Raw genomic sequence first — 12,503 nt, 5'->3', positions numbered from 1 at the left:
TGAAGAGAGATCACAAGTCAGCAAGGGAGCACCTGAATAGCAGCAGAAAGAACTCCAGCCACTTCAAGCAGTATGTAAGTTTCATCAAGGCTCAACTTCAATTCCTCTGTGCAAATGCACACAGCACAGGAAATAAATCACAGGTATTAGAGACATGCGTACACCTGCAGGGCTATGGTCTTCTTGACATCATGGAGGTGTGGTGAAATGCCTCCTATGACTGGAGGGTTGGAATGGAAGGATACAGGTTCTTTTCAAAGGACAAGCAGGGGAGATGAGGAGGGGATGTTGCCTACAAAGTCAGTTGGACTCTAACAAGTTGCACTCCATGCACTCTAACCCCTTGCAGTGCATAGAGCTCTGCCTGTGGACAATAGAGGAGCTGACGAAGAGCTCACTAGCACACAGCAGGAAACAATCCAAGATGTTTCTGGAATGTGTTGATGGTAATTTCCTTCTCCAAGTAATACAAGGGTCAATGAGGAGAGGTGCTATGCTGGACATCGTTCTCACCAACGAAGAGGGACTGCTGAGGAATGTGAAGCTCAGGGGCAGCCTGGGCTGCTGTGACTATGGAAGAGTGGAGTTTGCGATCCTTAGGGCAACAAGGAGGGTGCAGAGACAGCTCACAGCTCAGGACTTCAGGAGCAGGCTTTTGTCTCTTCAGGAATCTGCTTCGTAGTGTACCTTGGGATGAAAAACTGGATGAAAGAGGGGCCCAAGAGAGCTGGATTATATTCAAGGGTCAACTCCTCCACACCCAGGAGTGATGTACCCCAACGAAGAGGAAGTCAGGCAGAAATGCCATGAGGCACGCATGGATGTACAAGGAACTCCTGGGCAAATTCAAACACAAAAAAGGAAACCTACAGAGGATGGAAGCAAGGACTGGTAGCCTGGGAGGAATGCAGAAAGAATGTGTTAGCAGCCAGGGATCAGGTTAGGAAGGCTAAAGACCTGACAGAATTAAATCTGGCCAGGGAAGTCAATAGCAACAAGAAAAGCTCCACAGCCGCATCAGTGACAGAAGACTAAGGAAAATGTGGGCCCTCTGGAAGGAAACGGGAGACCTGATTACTGGAACATGAGGAAGTTTGAGGTAGTCTGTGACCTCCTTGCCTCGTTCTTCACTGACAAGTGCTCCAGCCACATCACCCAAATTACAAAAAGCAAAGGCAGGGACTGGGAGAATGTAAAATCACTGGCTCTAAAGATCAGGTTCAAGACCATTTAAGGAACTTGAAGGTGCACAGGTCTATGGGACCTGGTATAATACATCCACAGGTTGTGAGAAAACTGGTGGAGGAAGCGGCTGAGCTATTATCCATCATATTTGAGAAGCTGTGGCAGTTGAGTGAAGTTACCAGTGACTGGAGAAGGGAAAACATAACCTTCATTTTTAAAAAGAGACATTAGGAAGACTTGGGGAACTACAAGCTGTTCATTCTCACCTCCGTGCCTGATAAGATCAAGGAGCAAATGCTCCTGAAAACTGTGCTGAGTTACATGAAAAATAAGGAGACCATCAGTGAAAGACAACTGCCTTCACTAAGGGCAAACTGTGCTGGACCAATCTGGTGGTCCTCTACAGTGGATTGCAGTGTGGGTGAAGAAGGAAAGAGAGACTGAGATCATTTACCTAGACTTGTGCAAAGCATTTGGCGCTGTTCCACATGACTCCCTTGTCTATAAACACGGGAGACATGGATTTGATGGACAGACCACTGGGTGGATAAGGAACTAGCTGGATGGTCACATTCAAACAGTTGTGAACAGCTCAATGTCCAAGTGGAGACCAGTGACAAGTGGCATTCCTCAGGGGTCAGTATTGGGACTGGCACTCTGTAAAATCTTTGTCAGGGACATGGACAGAAGAATCAAGGGCACCCTCAGCAAGTTCACTGACAGCACCAGGCTGAGTGGGGCAGTGACACACTGGAGGGAAGCGATAGCATCCAGAGGGACCTAGAAATGGTGACGAGATTGAGAGGTGGGCCAGTGCAAACCTCATGGAGCTCAACAAAGCAGTGTGTAAGGTCCTACACCTGGGTCGGGGCAATCCTAAACACATATATAGGCTGGGCAAAGAACAGACTGAGAGCAGCCCTGAAGAAAAGGGTGCGTTGGTGGGTGAGAAGTTCTACAAGACCTGGCAATGTGCACTCACAGCCCATGAAGCCAACCAAATCCTGGCTGCATCAGAAGAAGCACAGCCAACAGGTGATTCTTCTCCTGTATTCTGATCTCAAAAGACACCATGTAAAGTTTTGTTTCCAGCCTCTGGAGTCCTCAACATAGGAAAAACACGGACCTGCTGGAGCAAAGTCCAGAACACAGCCACAAAGATGATCAGAGGGATGTAAGGCCTCTCCTATGATGATAGGTTGGGAGAGTTGGGGTTGTTTATCCTAGAGAAGAGAATACTTTAGGGAAACCTTATAGTAGCCTTCTAGTACCTACAAGGTAAGACACAAGTGGGCCTACAAGAAAGCAGGAGAGGTACTTTTACAAGAGTGGGCAGTAAGAGGACAAAGGGCAATGCTTCAAACTGAAAGAGAAGAGGTTTAGATTAGATATTAGGAGAACAATCTTTACTGTAGGGGTGGTGAGACACTGAAACAGGCTGCCCAGAGAAGTTGTAGATGCCCCATACCGTGTTTAGGGCTAGGCCAGATGGAGCTCTTAGCAACCTCATCTAGTGGAACTGTCCCTGCCCACACCAGGGGAGTGGAAATGAGAAGATATTTAAGGTCCCTTCCATCTTAAACCATTCTGTGATTCTAAATGTGGCTTCTGTCGTTCTTAAAGGTCAAAACTGAATACTAAACTTTGTCTCAAGATATCACAATGGCGAGTCCTTGAACTGATACAGACAATTCACAGGCTAATACAGATGTTCACAGGCTAATCTACCAATGACGGAGGAGGTACATAGATTCAGAAAGGGAATACTACAATTAGATCATTAATGACTAGGTCCTCATACAGCCTCTGTTGCCTTCACATTAAGGCAACATTATGCCCTTACCACTAAAGTAAGTCATGATCAGAACCAGAGCAAGTACTTAAAAGGACTGTTCTTAATTCAGCCTCAGTTATGTACCTCTTGCACTGTATTTCAGCCATTTCAAAACCAGTACCCGTTCCCAATGTACACCACCATGATTCTCCCCAAAATACGTGAATTTAGATCCAACCCCTGTTTTCAGATACACAAACTCACCTGAGACTTCGGGACCGAGGGCGCATTGCAGTGGTCCTGCACCTGCTATCACTGGCAATGCTCTCAGTGGTACAGAAATGTTTAGACAAAAAATGTAGTTCATCAGGTGTTGGTTGGTATGGTAACTGGTGTAGCTTCTCTTGGGATGAGCAGGATGACTACAAGAGCACAAGAGAACACACAAGCTTCCATCAGAGTGAAAAAAAACATTTACAAGACCATGTTTGGTGCTCATGAATACAGTGATTCAAGTTAAAAATTATAGTTACTGTGTCTCATGCCTGAATTCCAATTTAAAGAAGAAAATAAATAATTAGTCTCAAACCCATGAGCTAAGTATAGAGTAAATATTAAAAAAAGAAGCCCTTCAGTTCCCGAAGACACACTGCATTTCAAAAATTAGAATTTCCTAAGGAAAAAGTACTGTCTGTATGTCAACAGTACATAAGAATAGCTAAAATGGAATCTGCTGAAAATTAATTATTGGAGAAGGATGGCCAAAGTATGGTAACTGTAAAGTACAACTTACTGTCACAATGCCAACTATAAATCGTCATAATAAAGGTACTTCATTATCTATATTTATTGCACTACTAATGCTCTTAAAATTAAATACTATCTAAAATCTTGCTGAAAAAATTAATATGCTAATCTCTTATAAAAACTGTACATTGAAAATAAAGTGAGAGAACTCAATACATTTATCAAGACAGGTTATATGGCTGACAAAAAGTGAAAGGAATTACACTCAAACCATCCACTTAGTATAAAACTGGAAGATACAGACAGGTATGAAATTGGAAGTGCTACCACGATAACTACCCTTGCAAGATTTTGTGTATACAGCTGCATTACAAAAGCTGTGCAAATGACCATACTATCATATTTTACGGGTTTTTATGCAGCTCTACCTGAGCCATGCTAGGTGCTTGAAGGTAGAACTTTGCACTTTTCCATGAGCCTAGATGTTTTACCCTTTTTAAAGAACACATACATAGTTCAAAGTATTAACAACCAGCCTTACTAATGTGGACTGACAAATATAGAGAAATGCTCTACTGTTTCTGGTACCAAAACTGTTTTCAAGTTAGATGATTCATATTCTTGTACAATTGCACAAAGCTGCTTGGTACCATGCAGACATTCTTTATATTTTATCTGCAGAAGGGAAGAAGTTGAAAAACTTGGATATCTTTCTGGAGCTCTTCAGTCTCTAGCTGTATTTCTCAATAAAATTAATTTCTTCTGTGTATCAATTTACATGTGCACATTACTGTAATTATCTGACTTCTTATATTGAACACCAAGGCCCTCACCTGGGCGCTCTTTTAATGGAGGCAAACACGGTAAAGAGTCTCTTTATTACATAATTTCTAGCAAGGCAAATCAATAAACTTTTGTACTATACAAATATTGGCCCTGCATTGCTAAGGTCAGCAGACAATAACCAGAAACTAAGAAGTCTTTTTAATCTCCTGGCAACTTGTGTGGTAAAGGCTAATATCCTAACTCTTAGAAGCTCAAGAAAAGCTTTCTTATCACACTAGATCTCGTGAAGTCATCTCCTAAAAGCAAAAAAGAAGAAAACCCACTGGCAGAAAAGGCTAAGAAGGACTGGTCTACATGGGAATGCTGCACCACATCAGAACAAGCTGAAGTTAGCAAGACTGTGTTACCTTGCTTTGCTGCGGGCTAGGAGGCATGCACACCAAGAATTTACCACAGTTCACATGATAGGTAGTAACTTGTTGAGCTACAATAACTCATGCATGGAATTCTGCCTTAGCACATTACCATGCATGATTCAGCATACAGCATAGGTAAGTTCCTTCTTACCTCACACTATAGCAGCTAGCTGCTGTTAACCTCACAGTGTATTTCCTACAGCCATGCTCTGTAAAATAAAAGATACTCTAGCACAGGAGAATTTCCCAATACAGAGCATCACAGATGGCTATTCCTATAAAATCATTCTCTACCTCTTTCTTCAGTTTCAGGGGACTATGGGAAGATCAGTGGTGAAATAACTCGTCACACTTCTCATATAAGGTGTCACAGAGTTAAGATTCAACACAATTGAAGAGAGCATTTTCCTAATGGTAACCACTCTGAGCTCTATCAGGATCATCACAGGCACAAACTACATCTTTTTGGTGATCTAAAATCTGATTTCAGTAGAAATCTGAAAATTCTGACAACAAAATTCCGAAAAAAAAATAGTTCTCCTGACATTCTAGAATTAATGCTCCAAAAATCACACAAGAGTTAAGGTACTTTTAATATGTTCAACCATAGTGCATTATGGAAATGCAAATGGTTCTTCTGAGACAGAAAAGCAGATCTGAAAAATATGCAGCTGTGTATTATCTCACTTCATCATTTTTATAAGGCCTGCCCTCCTAGAAGACACAATCATGTCAACTGCATCTTCTAAATGCCAAGATCTGATCCAGCTGTGCTAGAATAAGACACACCAAGAGCTTCTTTTCAACTGAATAATCTTGCAGAAGATATTTTAATTTTGATTTTGCTGTGAGAACTGGTATATGTGGTACTTACACTACTTCTAAACCCACGAGCTTCCACTAAATAGGTAATTCCATTACTTTCAATATTAAAAAACAAACTAACAAAAAAACTCAGGCTAACAGGAAACAGTGAGCTGTGCTCACCTCAGTGTAACTGTGGTAACTACAGCCACTTCAGCCTCAGCTTTGACTTTCAGTTGCTTGTAAGGCCAAAGTTGTGCTCTATCGTGATGTATAAAAACTCTTTCTGCTTGCTGGTTGATACATGTCTGGATTAACGTGAATTTTATTTATCCATCACTGAAAAGGGAGTGCTCCATATGTACATTTAGGGTGTTGTATGAACTGGTCTCTCATTGCCTCTAACAATTAGTAATAATGTGGAGGAGGAGGCTGCACTGTGCTAGCTCTTTCAGATTCTGAAAAAGTACATGAAATCAATTAGATGGTTACACTCCTAGTTTTGGTTTTGTGATTCACATGTATCATCCAGTGGGTAAAAGAAGAAAGTGAAAAACACCTCTACTAGGAAGTGAAGAAATAGTGATTAGATTTAGAATTCAAAGGCTGTCTAACTGCTTTTGCAGGGCTGATCAGCAGTAGCAAATTCCTTGGCAAAACAGAACAAGAAACTAACAATGGGATACTGCAGAAGCCAAGATGGTAAAGGCTAACGTGTCTCAAACACCAATAGCAGGGTGTCTGTGGCCCCAACCAAGGACTGCAGGTAACAACAGCCAAGGACTGTTGGCAGTAACACAACTGTGAGAAAGAACAAGATGTGACTGGACCAGGGGCCATACAGAGGCAGGACAGCACTTTTCTGGGACAAAGGTCTTTTATCTACCTCTTAGAGATAAGCACAACTCAGTACAGCAAACACAGAAATGAGGTGGAGAAGCAGGTATAGACTGTAGAACGGGAGGGAATCAAGACCACCAAAGACCCCTGAAGCCCTCTGACTCATTTCCAGAAAGGCCTGGAAGAATGGACTGTGAGTGATAACTAATTTGCATAGAAAATGAGAAACCCACCTTCAGGATGGGACAACTTCTATATAAAATGGTACCTCCCTTGCAAGCCTGGGGCACTCCCAGGACCCTAGAAACCCCCTCAGCTGGACTAATGCTGGAACCAGGACTGGTGATCTCTTTCCCCTCTTTTTTTTTTTTTTCTTTCTTTCATTCCTTCTCATCCCTTATCCAAAACCCACTGGAGTGTGCTTATATAGCAGGTCAGAGACTAACATACCAATTTCTATGCCAAGTGTGTAATTTACTAATAAAACTCGGTGAGTTTTTGTGGATTGTCTGACTTCTGTCACTTATTTCGACCACAAGTATTTACCAATCCTGGGTGCTCCCTTACTCTTAAGTGGGACACCACAGATATTTATGACATGAATTCTCTACCAATGTTTTCTTCAACAAAATTAAAATGTATTTATTGGAAAAACAGGTTTATTTCCACAAGAAAGAAATTGTTTACTCAGTGCTAGGGAAGACATATAAATATTTTAATATTTATACATTCTAGTCAGAAATAATCATGGGGTAAGTCAATAATGGTCTATTACAGAAGTTAAGACATCTAAGTCCATAAGTATATGGACAGCATATGCAAATACCACGTAAAACTTCTCACATTCCAAGATGCCTACAGTAGCTAGTGAACCTAAGTGGGAAAAAAGTATACGAATTAGAATTACCATTTTAAAATTGAAGATACCAAAGAAATGAATATGGACAGAAAATTAAAACTGTGTTTTGATCTGTTTTGGACACAGCATTTAATCTCCTTTCTAGCACAAGCCTATTTCTTGTAACAGTGACGGTGTTTCTATGGCAATTACTTCTATCTGATATAAACTCCTTATGTCAATATATTTCAGGTGATGAGCACAGCATATTTGATCTAGCTCCAGTAAGAGGTATACGAACATGCCCTATGGAAAAGTGCTTAGGGAATTAATGTGAAACCAAGGAATTTACTTGGCAAAAGTAACATCTACACAAAAAAGAAAGCAGAGGTCAAAATTAGTGCTTTAGAAGAGAAGTTCTTAAGATACATGAAATTGCTCAACATGGTTTAAGACACATAGAATTGTCCTTGCAGAAGTCTTTGTGGACAAAAATAAAGAGTTGATTATAACACAAAATGGTCGTATTTCATTATTGTACAGAATGTGAAATTCAACTGTTTCACAAGAAAAACTGAACAAACCCACTGGAAGAGAAAGCCTACTTTATTTGTAAAAGAAACAGCTTAAAAAAATCAGTTATCACCCTGATATCACTAAAATGTGTTATCCATAAAAGGCAAAAAACCTCTTACAGGCATGTAAGGCATACAACAACATTGAAGGGCCATAGTTGGATCTACAGACCAAGTCCTTCGCCGCAGCAGATGTGCTCTAACTGTCAAAGTGTCAACTATTTGCTATTTCCAAAGCAGGCTTCCTCTACAACTCTATCTCTGCAGCCTCTCAGGTGTGACTATTGCAACCAAGAGCTTTGTTCCAGGTTGTAATGTGAGACAGTCCTTCCTCTCCAGTATGGAGACGTGCAAAATGTACGAAGTAGAGGCTGGTATTTCTCCCACTGCCCGGCTCCCAAGTCCTGGAGCAGGATTTAAGGCCCTGCTGTGGCACATGAGTCAGATGCACATGTATGGCAGGGGGGCTGACACAAGAGTGGCAGAGGTGAGCCCGAGTGGAGCCGAGCCGAGCCCAGCCAAATACTGACAACCACAGCTGAGCCCAGCAGTCTGGCAGCAGACAGTGCAACGTGGACAATCCAGATTTTTTGGGGGTTTGTCCGTCATTGTTTCTTGTTATGGCCTCAGGGACAGGGAACGCAAGCCGCAGAGAGCAAACGCCATCTTGTCTTTGTCTCAGCAGCCACAAAGAACTGTGCTGAGATGCTGAGCACCTTTTGTGTGTAAAGAACCTTCTCTTTTGTAACTTTTGCTATAAATATTGTTACCATTAATGTGCGTTTCTTATTCCTTAGCTGTTGGTTTTCAGTACGTTGTTATCTCAACCCATAGTCTGCGCCTTTATCCCTCTCTCACAGGAGCGGGGTGGGGAAAATGGAGGTGGCTTATTTGGAGTTTAATTCCCAGCTGTTTTTTTAAACCACCACAATCACATCAAAACAACTGATCTAAAAGGTAAAAATTAGTAAGTTTGACTTACTCTCTTATGCACCCCAAAGGATTCTTCCATTCTGATTACAGCCATCTGAAATGCTAGGTATCTAAACTACTATCATGCACTAACACCTATCAATTGCCAAAGGAAAAGAAAGGCAAATGTGTGATTCATCCCATCCTAAGACAGCAGTCTAACCCAGCACAGGTGAATCACCTCATACAATTTCTTATTCTTCTTGTTATCAAGGCAGCCTCACTTAAGACTTGATACCTAACTACTATTTGGTTAAAATAAGGCAGATCAAAAGGGGGCAGTTAAACACTATTCACTGCCAGAGAATATCTCTGAGCAAAGTACACACTGCATAAAGTGTTCTTTCATTTCAGTGAAGTAAAGCAGTTTCCTATCACGTTAGTTCTAAACCTAACAACCATAACAAAACCTACATTGTCTTCTCCTAAGAGAAGCATGCTACATTTGAGAAGCTAGAGCATGCAAAAGAAATCTATCAGCACAGCAAAATGGATACTTACAGAAACAGTTGAGCTGGGTGTATTTGTACCATAGCCAGAAGAAGGGAGAGAAGCCAAAGACCAGCGGCGACCATCAGTCCTGAGAGTTATGGAACAGAGGTTAGTCAAATGAGCACTGCAGTATCCCAGTACAGAAACATCTGTGAAAGTATCACTGTGTAAAATTGCATTCCAAAAGCATGATACAAACAGGGGTTTTAATAAACAGTATACTTTCACAGGGGACCACAATAAACCAGCATTCACCAAGGATGAATTTTTTTACTGTGTTTTTCTAGTTAAAAATCTATGAGATGAAACAACCACAAAGAGAATGAACAGCTCCACAGAACTGGTGTCTAACTAATACAAACAGAAATGGACCACCGGAAGTTCACAACTGAAGTCCATCAGATGAAAATTAATGAGAAGCAAATTTTAAAAATTGTGAACAAATGCAAACCACAATGCTTGGAGCCACAGAATAACCACCACAGTCTGACTGATATAAAAGGGTAGTGCATTCTTCAGCGGCATCAGTACAGAATACCAGCAAACTAGCAGGCTGACGATTAGGTAAAACCAAACCTAAATGTTAAATGTTACATATATAAATCAGGAATAATAAATCTTCAGGAAAAATCACACCCACTTGGAATACAAAATAAAATAAATATATAAATTATAACCAAAACCCGATTTATGTTCTTCACTGTCTGAAGTGATCTACACAAAGACAACATGGAACTTGAATATTGGAAGTGGAAAACTAAAATAGTGTTTGGATATTTGAGAAGGTAGAATTTACCTGTCATTTCGATGCCCATGACTGCAATACAATTGAATCAAATGTGTTAAAAAAAGGCAAAATAATATATAAATAACAAAACAGGAGAAGTTTTTATTAACAAATGGTAAGGAAAGGAGAACTGAAGATCTGTTTTACAAAGACCATCTCCCAAGTCTCCTTGACACAAAAGGGGAAATTCTGAAGAATTGAAGATTAATTGAAGTGTAATTTTAAAAAACTGAAGTCATGTCAAATCAGGAACCTTAAACCTACTGATGCAGAGGTTTAAGAGGTCCCTTCCTTCAAGCTAACTGTCTAAAAAGCCCCTTGCTTCTTTCCAATATATCCATTTATTCATCCACAAATTACAATCAAAGCTCTGGGACTTTGTTTAAATAAAGTGTGAGAAAAGAAACTACAGTACATTATTAATATTAAAATATGAACAGCACATGTGCTAGAGACTGCTGATTGTGTCAAATAGTGAACTGTGCAAAAATCTTCCACCTCTGCCATAATCCTGTCGTTAATTCATTCTTTTAGGTTCTCTTCTTCACCCAGGTATGTAAGATACTTCCAGATGAATGCACCATTCCCAAAGTAGTTTTCTCTTAATTTGGCTTGGCTGTTCACAGCTGAAACAAGAACTTAGAGAGCATTTAAACATGGGTGAGACCCATGTATTCTGCATCTGTGAGGAAATACTTCCTAACTGAGTCACTCAGAGTGAACAGGGTACCTGCATCACACAGAAAGACCATGAAGGGTGGGAACAGGCTATCACAGGAAGTTATCTGGGAGGCAAAGTTGGGAGAATCCCTAAGAGATTATGGGAAAAACGGGAGCAAACCCCTACACCATTTTCCCCTGGACTCTGATACACCACTTGCCTCTGTCCTACAGTATGATTTTATTCACTTTCCAGCAGCTCTAGAAAAAGTACAGTCTATGACCTACCCATGGGTTCATAGATGCTGGACTTTTATGTACAGCAGAAATGGTGAGCTTCAGTGGCACCAACTATTCCTGGGCACTGGTCACCCTGCCAGATACAGGCAGAGGAAGGTGACCCTCCAGCTTGGTGCCGAGGTGCTGGGGAAGGCTGCCTCCAACCCTGTCCACCGGCTGGCAGCATGGCAGAAGGCCACCTCCCTGAGGAAGCCCCTTTGCTGTGGCTGCTGCATGGCAAGGCCAGCACCTGATGAGAAATGGCTACACTAGGAAGCAGCTTCACAGGAGGCTTCAAAGCCTTTGCCTCTCTCTGACTTCCTCACACTTTCCCAGCTTTTTGGTATCCCCACAGACTAAGTGGCAGTGGATAAAAAAGGAATATCCATACTCCTATACCACTGCCTCTGCTTCTTCAACCTGCTTTATCACACTTGTCCTTCCCTTCCTTTGTATATCCACTAAATATACAAAATGTAATACAAAGGGCAGAAAGTCAGAAGTCTGCTCTCATTAACCACAGTGCATTTTACTATGAAAATTCATCCTATCACAGGTTATAGGAAAACAACCACAACAGACACAACAAATTCAGAAGAAAAAGTTGTATTAATGCAGTTTTAAACTTCACTGTCATCAAGCATTTTCAATATAAACACAGAACAAAATTGGTTTCCACAGATAATTGCTCTAAATGTTTCTTGAATCCCACAGAAGTGGTGAGATATTTTTAAATCAGAGAAATGTCCTTCAGTTAAAGAATCTATTTAAAGCTCCTTACAGGGCTCTAGAGAGGTCAAAATCCAAATGAAACATTGGTAAACAAGTTCTTTTTTAAAATTAATTCTGAATTTTAAGGTCTGCAGAAGTATAATGTTTTAAACTTTCTGTTTATTATGGGTGGGGAAGGAAAACTATTTCCTGACTGCTGTATTTCTAAGCCATGCTCAATCTTTCGCATCTGCTTTTTCCGTTATAACCTATTTCTGGATTTAATGAATCTTTTGAAAAATATGCTCACATACAAATGTAATCTCTGAAGAGGTAAGGAAAAGGAAAACTATGAAGAGGAAGTAAATTCAAAAGAAATACTCAGGTTTCCTAAGGAGTTGATTAAGAAAGTAACATCACAAGCTATTAGAAAGATTCACAAGATCTACTGTCACAAATGAATTAGATTCCTGTTTTAGAAATGCAAATTTTCACCCCTTCGCAGCTTTAAAAAAAAAAAAATAAGCCATTTCCTTGCACTTACTTTTGAGAACTTGTGTGTGCTACTTTAGTGATCTCCCAAAATAAAGTAACTAAAACTTTATAGGCAAGTTACAGCTCACTGCAAACCCAACAG

General features: G+C 40.6%; 1 protein-coding gene across 8 annotated transcripts in view; it reads right to left on the bottom strand.

The window, feature by feature from the left end:
• Positions 1–12,503, bottom strand: part of MAST4 (microtubule associated serine/threonine kinase family member 4) — a 289,105-nt gene that overhangs the window by 52,685 nt on the left and 223,917 nt on the right. For all 8 annotated transcript variants that reach the window (XM_069000723.1, XM_069000726.1, XM_069000725.1 and 5 more), the window contains 2 exons: positions 9,439–9,517; positions 3,224–3,381 (listed from right to left, as the gene is read on the bottom strand). In XM_069000723.1, the coding sequence (XP_068856824.1) occupies positions 3,224–3,381; positions 9,439–9,517 (237 nt within the window). The remainder of the gene's footprint in view (positions 1–3,223; positions 3,382–9,438; positions 9,518–12,503) is intronic.

The sequence above is a fragment of the Aphelocoma coerulescens genome (assembly GCF_041296385.1).
Source record: "Aphelocoma coerulescens isolate FSJ_1873_10779 chromosome Z unlocalized genomic scaffold, UR_Acoe_1.0 ChrZ, whole genome shotgun sequence".
NCBI classification, from domain to species: Eukaryota; Metazoa; Chordata; class Aves; order Passeriformes; family Corvidae; genus Aphelocoma; species Aphelocoma coerulescens.
The sequence above is the reverse complement of the archived record's forward strand: the minus strand, read 5'-3'. Positions and strand labels throughout refer to the sequence as shown.